Raw genomic sequence first — 16,147 nt, 5'->3', positions numbered from 1 at the left:
CAGGACAACAATGCCCACTCAGAGTGTTTTACGAAGTATGTAATTATTATCCCCACAACAAAATACCCTGTGAAGTGGGTGGGGCTGAGAGAGCTCTGAAAGAGCTGTGACTGACCCAATGTCACCCAGCTGGCTTCAAGTGGAGAAGTGGGGAATCAAACCTGGCTCTCCAGATTAGAGTCCCGCGCTCTTAACCACTACACCAAACTGGCTCTTTGGTTACAAGCATAACATCGCGTGTCTATGTATGTATTGCAAATGCAAATGCATTTTCTTAATGGCAAGCTTTCATAATAGGCATATCTCTTCTTCTTCAAGGCTTCTCTCTCTTTCGCAAGTTGCAGGTGCACTTTTAAGACTACCAGGGTCAAGCTATAGGGGCGGTAAAGCAGTTATTAGAATAAACGATAGACATACTAGAGAAATTTCAATCCAGAGAGGAGTAAAACAAGGTTGCCCATTATCCCCGATGCTATTTGCATTAGCAATGGAACCCCTAGCAGATAGGATTCAAAATAGTGGTAGAATTCAGGGATTTCAAATAGGTAAGGAAGAACTTAAGTTAAATCTTTTTGCGGATGATATTCTGCTGACAATAAGTAATCCACTACAGGCAATAAGAGACCTGCTAGTTATTTTAGAAGATTTCAAGTCAAGCTCGGGGCTTGGTGTCAATATTAAGAAATCTGAAATAATGTTTCTTAACGTAGACAGGAAAACTAAAAGAGAGATATTAGTTCTCACGGGGATGAATTCAGGAGTAAGTAAAATTAAATATTTAGGAGTATATCTTGCTAGAAACATAGAGAAGCTACAAAAATCAATTATAATAAGGTTTGGACAAAGATAACAAAAAAATTGAAGGATTGGAAGAATAAACATTTGAGTTTTGGGGGGAAAATTAGAGCAGTTAAAATGTTTATATTACCAAAGATGTTATACCTACTTCAGGTACTCCCAATAGAACTTGACCAGAAAGATATAGGGAAATGGGATGAAAATATTAAAAATTGGGTGTTCGTGCAGAAAAAAGCAAGAATCTCAAAAAAATTGGTATATATGCCCCAAGATGATTTAGGATGGGGACTCCCACATTTGCAAGCTTATTATGATGCATTTCAGTTGAAAGCATTGATGGAGCTAAAATGGAGGAAAGGGGATAAGTGGGTAAGATTTGAATCTGCAATCAATAAGGGAGCAGGTAGTTATGGAGAGATCTGCAAAAGTTACTAGAGATCTGCAAAAGGAGATAACACAAGCAAAGGACCCAAGAAAAATAGCCTTGATTGCTTGGAAGAGGTGGAAAATGGCTATGATGCCACAGAACTCAAAATGGACTCCACTTAAGTATATCTGGAAGAAGGAGATGAACCCGAAATTTTGGGAAGATCTTAAGGCGGAAGGTATAACTAGAGTGAAGGATATGTATAACGGTCAAGGGGATTTGTTACCACTTCAGGAATTGAATCAAAAATTGGGGGAAAGATATTGGTTAAATTTAATGGGGTTATACCATTTAATTAAACAAGATAAATATAAAGAAGCTATTAAAAGGGAAGACAATAATATGGAACATGCATTATATGTGGATGAAATAAAGAAAGGGCTGGCAGGGAAAATCTACCTTGAATTGGTGAGGGATAAGGAGTTTATGTTTAGAACTCTAAAAAATAAATGGAATAAAGAAAAACAAATAACTTCTGAGGAAGTTAATAAGTTAATGGTGAATTTGAAGGCAATTATGCTAGAAAAGTATAGAGAACTTGAAAGAAAGATAATCATGAAGTGGTATAGAACTCCTGCCCAATTGGCATACATGCTTAAAGGGATAAAACCTAACTGCTGGCATTGCAATGCAAAAGAAGGGTGGTACTCCCACTTATGGTGGGAGTGTCCAAAGGTAATAGATTTTTGGGAAAAGGTACGGGGAAAAATAGCATTGGTATGTAAGGTCAACCTTAATATAGATGTAGATCTATTATTCATGGGTGTATTGGGAAACATTAGAATTGAGAAACAAAACCAGGATATTTTCAAAGAAATGTTACTAGCTGCACATGCAGTGATTGCATACGGTTGGAAGGAGAAATTAAAATGGACCTAAGAAAGATGGAATGATTACTTGTATGAATATATTCAATCGGATATGTTGGAATGTTTAAAAAAGATAAGGCATGGGATGGAAAAATGGAGGAGATAAAAGAGAAATGGTCTGTATATTTTCAATGGGTATATAATGGAGAAGCCAATACAACTATATTTGGAAAATTGGAAAAAATGTGCTCTTGGCTAAAAATTTAATTTGTCGTTATAGGATGGCCACCTTGCGGGGGGGGGGGGGGGTTACAAAAGGGGTAAAAGATGTATCATAGGAGAACTGTGACTGTATTGAAATGTAATAATATGTGATGCATTAATTTAAAAAAAAACTACCAGGGTCAAGCAGTAGTGCCCTAGGGAATATTGTGCTTATATTAGTGCTTCTACGTTGCTTTAGCTGCATATTACCAATAAAATTGCAGAGTGTTAGTAAAGGTACTTAAAATATTCTGCTCCATTAAATTCATCCACATCATCTAGATTAAGCATAACTTGGAACCTGTCTGGGTTCCACTAGAAGAAGGTGCACTTGTGCTTTTCAACTGCATGATTGTGTGCTGTTGGTGATGTAGTTAGGGTTAACTATGTCAGAAACCCATCTCTCAAGATTTCCAGTTCTTTTCTAGCAGGACAGTTCCAACATACAGTGATGAGTGTCAGTTCTGCATATCTCTAGAATCTCCATTGTGCAATGCCACAACGTTCTATCTTGTGTCCACTCCAGTTCAGTGCATGTATGAGGCAGCTGAATTAGATCATGTGAAGATTCAGGATGAACTGGCCTCAGTACATTAATAATACCAAGATGTAGCTTGACATTTTTAATATGAATTCCACCTGCAGGCCTGAGGGTCCTTTGTAAGTGAACTAACTGAAGCTGAACACAAAAGACTGAGGTAATGTTGGGTGGTAAAACTGGAAGAAGACCCTGGGAAGAAGACCATTGAGACTTGTATTTGTAGGGACAGCAGAAGCAGCCAAGAGCTCCTTTTAGCAAATGAATCCAGTCTGAACTTAAAAGGCAGAGAAGGTGGAAGCTTAAATTAATAATAAACAACACATTATGCTTCAGAATTGAACCTAGATGGTTCATGGATAGTTTCCATCCATGCCCATCTCACCAATTATGTACTCTCTGTGTTTCTTTATATCAGATAATATTTCAATGGCCCTCCTTCATTGTGGCCCTTTTCACATTTACTTTGCCCTCTGCTTTTTCTTACCCCAGGTGGATGTTGTAGAACAGGATAATCGGTGTGAAAACTTAGCTTCTCAGTTGTGTAAGCCACATTGTTAGCATCCATTTTATCTTGTACTTGCCAAGTAGGACTATGTAACAAGAAAGAAAGAGAAGGGGCGATTATAACAGTCTGCCTATAAAACCCTAGATACAAGACTTAACAAAAAAATGGTTGATCATAACATTAATACCCATGTAAATCACCAGGGGCTACCATTGTTTTGAAATGACTGTTTTAAAAACACATGAAGAAAAGGAATTACTTTTGGAGGTAACACCTTTGATACGGACCTTGGATTCACACTTCCAGCTCAGTCCTGAGCACAGTACTTTTCAATATTTTTATAAATGATCTGAATGAGGATGTGAAAGGATTCTCCATTAAATTTGCAGATGACACCAAACTGGGAGGAGTAGCAAATACCCTTGAAGACAGAGATAGAATTCAACTAGATCTGAACACACTGGGAAAGTGGGCAGATTTGAATAAGTTGCAATTTAACATGGATAAGTGCCAGGTTCTACACCTGGGTAACAAAAATGGATGAAGGACTCACTTCTGGGTAGCAGTGTGTGTGAACAAGATTTTGGGATATGAGTGGATAGGAAGCTAAATATGAGCAGTCAGTGTGATGCAGCAACTAAAAAGGCAAACACCATCTTGTATTAACAAAGGCATAACATCCAAATTCCAGGATGACATTATCCCACTATATACCGTGTTGGTTAGACCCCACTTGGAGTATTGTGTGCGGTTCTGGAGGCCTCACTTCCAAAAGGATGTGGACAAACTTGAACAGGTTATCAGAGGCCTGGAGACCAAGCCCTATGAGAAAAGACTGAGGGACGATTCGGTTTCATTTTCCCGGCCATGTCGGACGCTCCTCTCCGCAGGTCCGGGAGGAAGCGGCCGAGCAGCCTGACCGGGTGGTTGACCTGCGAGGGTTAACCCCCAGGACTCCCAGGTAGGGGGTCAGGGTGCAGAGCGCTGTGGGAAGAGCCCCCTGAAGTCGATCCAGGGGGTAAATAGCCCGTCTGCTCCTATGGAGGCCAGCAGACTTGCGCAGCACATCGCATGCTGCTGGGTCATGGAGAACGGCAACAAGCAGATTTAAGGTGAAAACCTGTAAGTAAGCGGATCCCTTCTGTTATTCTAAGCATATGCGAAGGCTTGGTGGGAGTTGAAGTTTAAAAAGGCTCGGATATCTTCCCCTTCATTGAGTTTTGGAACTTAGTTGGCGGACTCCCCCCCCCCCCAAGATGGCGACGAAAAAGCAGAGCCCTGCTGTGGGCAAATCGGTTTCGGCTGTGTTGCAGGGGAAGGGAGAGACTCTTGAAGAGGTGGTTAAACGGTCAGTCGTTGAAGCTATGAAGCCCTTTGTTGATAAGCTAAATGAAATCGGACAAAGGGTTGGCTCAGTTGAAAATGAAGTGAAAACCATTAAAGATGTAGCGCTCGAGACAGAGGAATCTGCTTGTGAAAATGCAACACTCATGAGAGCTACAAACAAAGAAGTAAAGCTTTTGGAGAATCAATTGACAGGACTACAAGTGGATCGTGCTCAGATGGTATTGCGTTTACAGAATGTGAAGGAGGAGGAAAGTGAAAATTTAAAGGATTTGGTGTCGGAACTTTTGGCATCATTCGCAAAGGCAACTAAAAAAGAGTTAAAAAGCGATATTCTGGAAGTCCGTCGGACATCTTCAAAATATGCAATGAAGCGTCAGCTGCCTCGCGAGATTATTATTGATTTTTCATCTAAGAAGACTCAGGACACTATTTTATACAATTCGACCAATGTGGACTTGGACTTTCTTGGCAACAAGGTTAAGATATTGAAGGACGTTCCATTTCTAGCTCGGAAAAGAAGATTCAAATACAAAAGGTTTGCAGCTCTTCTGAGAAAGAGTGATATAAAATACAAATGGTTATTTCCGGAAGGCATCTGGTTTAGATATAAAGACCAAGCCTACAAGATAATATTGGAAGTACAGCTGAAGGATTTTGTGCTTAATCATCAAGAGTTCGAGCAAGAAGAAGATCCAGAATCTGAAGGGGGGAGTGGGGAGGAGGGAGTGAGCGCAGCTATTGTAGCTGTTCAAAGAGAACTGAGACCGAGATGCGGGGGGGGGGGGGGGAAGAAGACCTGATCCTGACTGTACTTTGTATCTTATAAGATCTACCAATCTAATAGCATATTAGAAAGTTTAACTTTAAATAATTGTATTATGAAGGGAATTCAATATTTGTAGTTGTAGTTTGTGTTCTTATGTTGTTTTTTCCCTCTCCCCTTGTTTCCTTTTTCCTTTTTCTGTTTGTAGTTTTGATGTTAGTAATTAGAAAATAAAAAAAGAGAGAGAGAGAGAGAAAAGACTGAGGGACCTGGGAATGTTCAGTTTGGAGGAGGTTGAGGGGTGACATGATTGCTCTCTTGAAGTATTTGAAAGGCTGTCACTTAGGGGAGGTAAGGGAGTTGTTCCTGTTGGCAACAGAGGATACAACTCAAAACAATGGATTTAAACTACATGATGAAAGGTACCAGCTGGATGTTAGGAAAAACTTCTTCACATTAAGAATAATTCAGCAGTGAAATCGGCTGCTTAGGGATGTGGTAGATTCCCTCTCATTGCCAGTCTTCAAGGAGTGGCTATTGGGGATACTTTAGGCTGTTCCTGCACTGGGCAGTGGGTTGGACTAGATCAGTGATGGCAAACCTTTTTGAGCCCGAGTGCCCAAACAGCAACATAAAACCAACTTTTATTTATTTCAAAGTGCCAGCACTGCAATTAAACCTGAATACTGAGGTTTTAGTTAAGAAATACAACTCATACAGTTGTCCCAACTAATTAACCTCTCTCTCTCTCACTCAGAAGCCACAACTGAAAGGAAAGCAAGTTAAATCAAAGCAGTTTGCCCTTCTTTAGACCAGCAGCCCTGCTTGCAAGCACTCTCTCTCACTCACTCAAGCGCCACGACTGAAAAATCAAAGCAGTTTGCCCTTCTTTAGACCAGCAGCCCTGCTTGCAAGCACTCTCTCTCTCCCTCCCTCTCTCACTCAAGAGCCACAACTGAAAGTAAAGCGAGTTAAATCAAAGCAGTTTGCTCTTCTTTAGACCAGCAGCCCTGCTTGCAAGCACTCTCTCTCTCTCTCACTTACTCAAGAGCCACGACTGAAAGTAAAGCAAGTTAAATCAAAGCAGCTTACTCTTCTTTAGAAAGCCAGCCCCAGCAGCCTTGCTGCTGCCTCTGCTTCCTGCTGCTAAAGAGACAGGCAGCAGGGAGGAAGCCTTGAGGAAAAGGAATCACGTGGGCAGGGCCAAAACCCATGTGATCTTTGCTTAGAGCTACTAAGGTGCAGGTGTTCCCCCTCCAAATGAGCCCTGGACCTAGCGATCGGCGACTTGGCTCGTGTGCCCACAGAGAGGGCTCTGCGTAGCAGCTGTGGCACGCGTGCCATAGGTTCGCCATTGCTGGACTAGATGGTCTGTAAGATCCCCTTCCAACTCTGATTCTATGATCAGTTAAGGAATGGAAGGAGGCAAGGCATTTGAAATACTTCCAGTACTTCTACTTTTCAATCTCATCTTCAGCTTTTTCTCATGAAAGTTTGGTTTTGTAGGGCAAATAGTGAAAAAAAAATCAATTGGTGTATCTAAAAGACTCTGGCATCAGTAGTTTGTGTGCATGGCCCTGGGAAGGAAAAAAAAAGAGCTGGACCTCTGTTACGTGGTATGCAGCAGCCTGTGCTCTGCATTACTTGTTCCCATCTGAGGGTTGGCTGCAGGGCCGGTGCCAGAGTTTCTGGCGCCTACGGCCACTCGTGCACATGCGCGGAGAGCGTGCGCGCACGCCATGGACTGCGTGATGACGTCATCGTGCGATGATGTCATCACGCAGTGCAGGATAGCTGGGGTGGCACGCGGAAGCTGCTCCATGCTCCGCACGCCGCCCCAGCAGAAGCCTGACGGCTTCTGTGCCCGGCTGAGATGTGTGGGGGTGGAGGAGCGTGCAGCAGAGCTGGTGTGGCCCCGTGCCGCCACCGCCACATGCCCCAGCCGGGCGCAGAAGCCATCAGGCTGCTGCTGGGGCGGCATGCGGAGCACGGAGCAGCCTCTGTGCGCCACCACAGCAGCAGCTCACGGCTTCTGCGCCTGGCTGGGGCGTGTGGTGGCGGCGGCGGAACGGGACTGGCTGGCTGCAGCAGCAGCTGCAGCCCAGTCACACCAGCTCCGCTGCGCGTGCCTCCACCTCCCAACACCCCCTTCGGTGCCTCTCCAGTGCCCTCGCGCCCGAGGCCACTGCCTACCTGGCCTCAATGGGCGTGCCGGCTCTGGTTGGCTGGGGACAGGGAGAAAGGGAAATGGGTTTATTGACACTTAATGAGGGTACATAGCTCTGGTGCCAATGGCAGAGGTTGGATTAAGCCCTAGATGACTAAAAAGAACACATTATAAGCATAACTGCTATGCTGGGGTTTTCTTGTTGATTTCTTCTTCAGTGGAATTTTAGTTTTGCTATTGATTGGGACAAGTCCAAGAGCTCCTTCACAAAACTGTCTTTCAGGTCAGAACAAATATTTCTACGGAAGATTTTGATAATTTTCATCTGTCTCTCACAAGAAGAGAGTGTCACAGCTTCCGCTCCCCATTTCCTTTTATATTTTCAAGATGGATGAACTAACATAAGCAAGAGAATCCTGCTGATAACAGCACAAAATTACAAACTGTAAAATGGTTGAAATATGAGGGCATGACACATTACAGTATATTCCAAATATGCTTTCAGTGGCAAAACACAGAGCCGGGGACAAGATCAAAAACCACATGCTCCAGTTTGTATAGTTTTTGTGAGATGGAATCCAGTCAACAACAAAACATAATATATACATAGGCCAGACATTTGCTTAATGTGCATGTCAGTACTTAAACTAAGAGAGTAATACAATTGTCTTAAAGATGTGGACACTTGCTTATTTGTTAAAGTAGTATGGACCGAATGTTCAAAATCCTATTCCGTGGCAAAGCAGACATAAAAATTCATTTGTAAATACCTTGGTTACAAATGAATCATTTTTCACTTGTTTACAAATGAATCATTTTTCAAAACGTTACAGTATGTATACAGTAAACATACAAGTTTATATTTAGCCAATACATGACCAATACTACAGGTAGGTTTTGAAAATTTTGGAAAGATAAGTTATGCTATTTACAAGACTATTTAATCATTATGGGCTTTATGATGGTTAGAACTTTATGTACATAGAGTGAGCTCATTACTGAAATATGACAACCTCAACCACATTTCCACAGTTCTCAGCTGATGTGATGTCATCATAGCCATTACACTTTTGGTCTCTTTGATTAAAAAGGCTCCAAAGCAATTTACAGGTTCCCAAGCAATTTGATCCTTGTTATTTCCTTGTTTATGAGAAGTTCTATCAAAATGGTAGAATAAAAATGAAATGTTGTAGAATTTAACATGTAATTAAAAAAACCTTCTTAATCTATTTACACATAATTATCTGCAAGAACATTGTTTGCATGCATAGAGATAAAAAATTAAATGTGTCCCAGTATCAAACTGGAGATGAACATGGTAGCTAGGCTGTGATTAAAGTAAAAGATTTCTGAAAGTAAGTGGGATGGAGGACACAGTAGCAGGGTGGAACCAGGCGAATGATAGAATTCATACAGGATCTGTGGATAGGAAAGGAAATTCTGCTGGCTAGGGATAGCTGATACGTCAAAGAGAAGTTTATACAGAACATTCAGCATTGAAATTTAGGGGTAGATTTCTACAGAATTTCTATAGCCTAGCCCAAATTCCATCTAAAGCTGGTTAACGTCATTCACTTCGCTAGGTGAAAGTCTTCACATGGAAATTCAAATTGGAACATGCTACTGACTGCTCTGAGAAAGGGTCCCTTTATCAGTTACTTCAATTACATCCAATGGAGGGCTCACTGGGGCCGCCATTCTGAATTTCTATGCTTTTAGATATATATAGCAACGTCCACTAGTGATTCTGCATGACCATATTCCCCAGTATTTATTTTCTTGAGATAACCTTTTCTAGCATCCCAGGCTACTTATCTTGGTTCATGAAAATCCCATGTTAGTTCAAGGTTGGTTGTCATCCATATGAAGTATGACGTATAGATTTATTCCAAAAGGAGACCTATGCTATAAATTGAGACTATATTCAGATGGAATTTGTTCATGAGGAAGTTGAACATTCTTCATTAGCAGTCCCCATCCCCCAGCTGAATCTTGATTTGAATATGATTTATGAGGAAAAAAACCAAGCTCTATTTTCTGAAGCAGTTGAATTTGTACATTACAACTAATTGTGATTATACTGAAGACCTTTAAAAGCAGGACGTCTTCAATCTCACCTCTGCACACAGGGGAAGGAGGAAATGAATATTTAATACCAAAATTAAATCAGACTCATTTTCATCCCAAACAAACTCTATTTTGTTTAAGGCATCAGATTATAGAACCCCCAGATTATAGAACCCCCATGTACAGATGAAAAAAGATTCATGTCCACTATAAGGTGTTCATATAATAAAAAATCTGTTCTATTTTTCCCACTTACTGTGATTGTATTATTGGAAGCCATTGAAAAAATGTTTATTCAGTAAGTATGGCAATTTGAAAGTTGAGATTTTGTTTTTGTTTTTCCTGTAAGAACAAGCATCTTTTATAGGTTGTTGGCATGAACTGTTGCCATTGTTACTGAAGGAAATTAAAATTGTGAATTTTTAGTATACGGCACTTATTAGTCTTTTGGACCAGAGTGCTATGCCACAGCAAATATTAGTGATTACCATTTTATTACAGTTTTTCAAAAGCCTTTCAAACCTAAATATAAACAATAGCTGAATTCCCAAGAAACTGATCATAAAATTCTAACATAATTCTAGTAAGAACCAGATCATAAAATTTTAAACTGAAGTACTCCTCATTGGTTTACTTTGGAAACTGGCTGGAAGTTGGTTATGTGGCTTTGAAGGAGAAATGTATACTAATGGCTGAGAATGTATATCATAAAGTATATAAATGACTTGGAATGCTGCATATGTATGCACATACACTTACCACCACCTCTTAGAATGTCTGCCTGCCTTTACTCCAGAACATTTGCTGTATGTGCAGATACTCATGAAACCTCTTTATACTGATTCAGACCACTATAAAAGTCTATCATGGTTGGTATTGTCTGTTCTGACTGGAAGTCATTCTTGAGAATCACAGGCAGAGGTTTTTATCATCATCTACTACCTGATACTTTCAAAAAAAGTTCTACCATTGAGTCTCTCCTCAATCAGAATCATATTTTCCAGGAATGCAGCCACTGGGGAACCCCCCTCCTCCCCATTTGCGCACATATGCAGCAGGCAGGATTTTGTATATTAGCCCCCTTTGATGTAAATGTGCTGATCTGCTGTTTGTTTTGTAAAGAGAATAAAAGAAGAGTGAATCTAGAGGTGCCCCCCACCAAAGTGGCTACTAGCATTATTGCTGATTTCCTGACAGCTCTGCAAATGCCAGCTTAATCAAACGCATATACACAATGCTCTGAAGCCTACTGGCAGAAACAGTATTTCCAAATTAATTCTGTTTTTTAGTTTCCCAACTCCTCTAGCCTGCAAACAAATTAACCTACTACGCTGTAAATACTTCACTAAACAAAGGGTTAACTTGGTCACTCATTAACATGTAAGGAGCATTTCAGGGCCTAATTATATGTTATATTTTCCTCATGTCCTCCCACGATGTCCCAGGAGAACAGCCCAGGTGAGTGTGGGGCAGGGGTGGGGTGGGGGCTCAGAATCCCTACCACCACTATCCCAGTCAGAACTGGGCCTTGTCCTGAGAACTGAGTTCCCAGTATGGAACTAGAAAGACACATCTGATTGGAAGTCCAAGATTCACACTACGCATTCCATAAAATCAAATGATAATGTTGTGTATATTTGTATTCTGTTATCCGCCCTGAGCCTGCGAAAGCAGGGAGGGTGGAATATAAATACAATAAATTAAATTAAAAAATTAAATTAAATTGTTCTGTATCACTTCAGCAAGCTAGAAGATGTGTGTGTGTGTGTGTGTGTGTGTGTGTGTGTGTGTGTGTGACGTGTGAATATTAAAGGTAAAGGTAGTGCAAGCACTGAGTCATTACTGACCCATGGGGGGATGTCGCATCTAGAGATGGGCACAATCCGCATTACGATAGAAAAAACCCACGATAATGGCGATCGCGCGATCGTGACCCGGCGGATCGTGATCGGCCAAGGCCAACGATCTGGCAATTGGGAGAGGCCTGGATCGGAGCGATCGGGCTCGGATCGGGGATCCAGACACTCAGGCGCCAGGAATCTATTCCCCTGGCAACGGAGCCAGGGGAAGGCCTGAGCTCTGTTTGCCCTCCTTCTGTCGCCCTGGAAACCCGAATGGAAGCCCAGCTTTCCTTGATCAGCAGGGCTTCCTTCCAACCACGGAGCAGCAAAGCAGTCACAAGTTGGGAAAAGACACCCAGGGGAGGGAGAGGGAAGGGGGTGTTCTGTAGCCACGAGCACTCCAATCTCATCCCTGCAAACCCTGATAGGCAGCTCTGACGGCCAAACACAGACCTCCTGTGTTGCTGAATGGGACCTGAGGGGAGGCAGCTCGTCGCCGCCTCCCCGTGCCTGCTAGGACCAGCGGCCGCTGGCACCACCCACCTTCCCACATAATACCAGCGTTCCCCGCTTTGGCCTCCACGATCCACGGCTCGGGAACGGGAGATGATCGGCGTGGATCGTTAATTTGGGATCGTTGTCGGCGCCAATCCACAATCCGCTGGATCGTTAAAATTTTTTGGATCGTGTCCATCTCTAGTCGCATCACAACATTTTCTTGGCAGACTTTTGTTACGGGGTGGTTTGCCATTGCCTTCCCCAGTCATCTACACTTTACCCCCAGGAAACTGGGTACTCATTTTACCAACCTCAGAAGGATGGAAGGCTGAGTCAACCTTGAGCGGCTTCCTGAACCCAGCATCTGCCGGGATCGAACTCAGGTCGTGAGCAGAGCTTAGGTGGCAGTATGGCAGCTTACAACTCTGCGCCACGAGGCTCCTCACGTCTGAATATTACCCATACAGAAAACTAACATGCTGGCGAAGAAAACTGAACTGAACTCTTCTCCCTTACATACATACACACAACTCTTTCAGAGACATGGAACTTTTACCGATGGGTGAAAATTAAAACATGCAATTACCTCTACTACGTGTAACAGTCATAGTCTGAAGCAATATGATCAAGAAAAAAGTTTGCCATTTGATTTGGCCAGTCACATTCCAAGTGAAGGGAGAATTGCTTGTGTTGCTAAAGACAACACTGTAGTAATTACTTTGGCTGGTTACTGAAAGTGCTCATTTTGGGAAGCAGGGCACAATCTTTTGTAAATAAGTTTCTTTGATAGCAGTTGAGATGGAAGAAAAGATCTTAAAAAGTGAGTGATCCAGGCAAACCCAGAAGTTTAGAGGTATGATCCACATGGAGCCCATCTATATTTTTCAGTACCAGAATGCTATAAAGCTTGTAAAATATTATAAAAATGGTAGGAATACCCATGAGATAACAGAAACATTTAGTGAAAAGGCAGGACAAAGCCATTGACGAAAGAAAGAAGGCTACTGAAAAACAGGGAGGGAAGCACAATGATGGCATTAGATGCTGGAAGGGAACCAAAAATGGCCACACTTTTAGATTCCAACTCATTTAGAACACTTTCATATGATAATTTCCTGGTTTGTCCACCATTGAGAGCCAGTTTGGTGTAGTGGTTAAGAGCGCGGGACTCTAATCTGGAGAGACGGGTTTGATACCCCACTCCTCCACTTGAAGCCAGCTGGGTGACCTTGGGCTAGTCACGGCTCTCTGGAGCTCTCTCAGCCCCACCCACCTCACACGGTGTTTTGTTGTGGGGATAATAATGATATACTTTGTAAAACGCTCTGACTGGGCATTAAGTTGTCCTGAAGGGCGGTATATAAATCAAATGTTGTTGTTATTATTATTGCTTTTCAGCCAACAGAGTTTCCATATGGCTAACAAGGAATGGCTCTGAGAACAATCAAGAACATGGAAACGTTTCCAAGATGAGGCAAGTACCTTTTCTATGAAGAAACACTCAAGATGTTGTTTGAACACAGAAAAATTCCCATATCCCATCTATCAGGAATCAACTCCTAATAACTAGCTTCCCCAAAGGAAGTATCAACTGACCGTTCTGGGCTACTAGCCTAACAAAACAGTAGTTTGCCAACAGCCTTAATATTATACATAACCCCAGTTTCCATCATATATTCAGAAGTCAAACTCTCGGTTTTAACAAATTTGCAGCTATGATTTGTAAAATGGCATTACAATTGCATAGATTTACCTGAACTACACATGCACGAAAGCAATTCTTTTTAAAAAAAATTATGTAATTTTACCTTTTAGCTAAGACTGCTTAATCAAGGCTAGAAATTTTGCAGTGTTGATATTACCCTTTCTACAAATTTGCTAACTTAATTCATAATATAAATTCACAGTAAAAATGACATGAAAGAGTATATAATCAAGGATTAATTTTCCATCTCTGAGGAGGTTCTCCATAGCCTCCCAAGGTGGCAACATCCCAAATTTTAATTTTATGTTGCTGCCAATGATCATCAAACAATTCAACTTGGCAAAATGATTTTGTTTTGTTTTCTTTCAGTTGTTCACTTATTACTTGGCTGAAGCACTCTCTATAACTATCTTAATTAACAAGCAACGGATTAATGATACAGAAGAATCTTCTCCTGTATTCATTCAAAATGAACCATTTGGATGGAGCTATTTTGCCCATCTTTACCATTCTGTGTTCTGTCAGTGCTGTATGTGCTAATACAACGCACATGTGTTCTCGAACAAAAAATGTTATCAGAGGCAACTAAATCATTGCCGCTTCTGTGTTCTAACGTGGAAGGAATGTGGCTCTTCCAAGCCAAGATTCTGAATATATCTTTTCCTTCTATTTATTTAAAATTGTTTCAGACAAAGGAGAAGACATGCTGCTTCCCAGATTGTTAACTTTTGGACTGTGATGCTCAAAATAAAAGGAATGTTTTGCTGCAACTGTTATTATCCAAGTCAAAAGAGGGGGAAACATTAAGGTTTTTCGATGTATTGTCAAAGGCTTTCACGGCCGGAGAGTGATGGTTGTTGTGGGTTTTCCGGGCTGTATTGCCGTGGTCTTGGCATTGTAGTTCCTGACGTTTCACCAGCAGCTGTGGCTGGCATCTTCAGAGGTGTAGCACCAAAAGACAGAGATCTCTCAATGTCACAGGTGACACTGATCTCTCAGTGTGATACTGAGAGATCTTTGTCTTTTGGTGCTACACCTCTGAAGATGCCAGCCACAGCTGCTGGCGAAACGTCAGGAACTACAATGCCAAGACCACGGCAATACAGCCCGGAAAACCCAGAACAACCATTAAGGTTTTTCTTTGGCTGGGAGCCCCAGGTATCTTTTTAAGAAGTTTTTCAGTCTAAGGTAAAGTGACAGAAATGGCACCATTACAGATAGTAATATGTAAATATGGGGTGTCCTCAGCCCCTCCTACACTTTCCAAGTTACATAAAATGATTAGTCCTCAGAATTCCTGTGTATATTTTCACAATGGTTCTCTAAGCATTTGTTTTGCAACAAGACAGAGCAGCCTTAGGATTTATGCAAGACCTGGCAGGAAGGAGTCATCCAGGTTACCTGAAACCTCATATTTACATACTTTTCAAACAGCAAAGACAGAAGAAGGCACAGCAGGAAAACTATGGAAGATCACATAAGGATCAGTAGCTTGGAAAGTGAGTACTTCAGAACTACATAGGCCAAGGCTACCAGACGAAAGGAGGGAGGGTGACATGGTATACCCCAACCTGTTCAGATGTCGCAAGCTAAGCAGGGTCAGTACTTGGATAGGCCACCACCAAGGAAGACTCTGCAGTGGAAGGCACTAGCAAACCACCTCTGCTTCTCACTTGCCTTACAGCCCCTTGCTGGGGTTGCCATTAAGTCAACTGTGACTTGGAGGCACATATATACACACACCAGACAAAATGGTAAGCCTACTGGTTCACAACACATCAATGACAGAGGGGTGATGTATTAAGCCACATTCACAGGACACATTGGTTTCTTTGAATCATCAAACTCACTTCGATTATACATATATTCATGTCAAACATTTTCTAATGTGGAATTTCTTTATAATACAAATGGTAACTAATGGTGTGTAATGAGCACCTTTAACATCATGTCTAACACTAAACATTCAAGTTAGTTTGAAGGCTGTATAATATGATAGTTCAAAAATAATGATGCCCAAAAAGTGTTGTTCACCAAACTGACAAGTAAATTCAGCCACCTTTGTGATATTACATTTCCTGTGGTTCTTGGGGAAGCCATGGTATTTAAATCTACTTGTGATTAGTTTCAAACTGACTTAAATTTGTAGCGTGAATGTGCAGGTTCTCTGTTTGCAGGAAGAAGAAAGTCTTAAGATTGTTTGATTTTATACATATTCTCAAGGCTACCATGGATTTCAAATGGCTGTTTTCTGCATGTCACAAGTTTAGGTAAAGCGTATATTACCCAAAAAAATTATTGCTTCTTGTGAAAGCACGTAAGAGAGTATTGGCTCTGTCTGTGGCTGAAGTGGGGAGAAAAACAGTGTTTTGCTTACCTGTAACTGTTGTTCATCTAGGTCTTCCGTGCAGGCCC

The 16,147-nt window shown here is 41.6% G+C and overlaps 1 protein-coding gene across 6 annotated transcripts in view; it reads right to left on the bottom strand.

Moving 5' to 3' along the window:
• The window catches only part of BBOX1 (gamma-butyrobetaine hydroxylase 1), a 62,276-nt gene that overhangs the window by 8,014 nt on the left and 38,115 nt on the right, over positions 1 to 16,147 (bottom strand). For all 6 annotated transcript variants that reach the window (XM_054970513.1, XM_054970514.1, XM_054970515.1 and 3 more), the window contains one exon: positions 3,324 to 3,429. In XM_054970513.1, coding sequence (XP_054826488.1) covers positions 3,324 to 3,429 — 106 coding nt within the window. The remainder of the gene's footprint in view (positions 1 to 3,323; positions 3,430 to 16,147) is intronic.

Source organism: Eublepharis macularius, chromosome 2 (assembly GCF_028583425.1).
Source record: "Eublepharis macularius isolate TG4126 chromosome 2, MPM_Emac_v1.0, whole genome shotgun sequence".
NCBI classification, from domain to species: Eukaryota; Metazoa; Chordata; class Lepidosauria; order Squamata; family Eublepharidae; genus Eublepharis; species Eublepharis macularius.
This window is presented reverse-complemented; position numbering and strand designations above follow the sequence as displayed.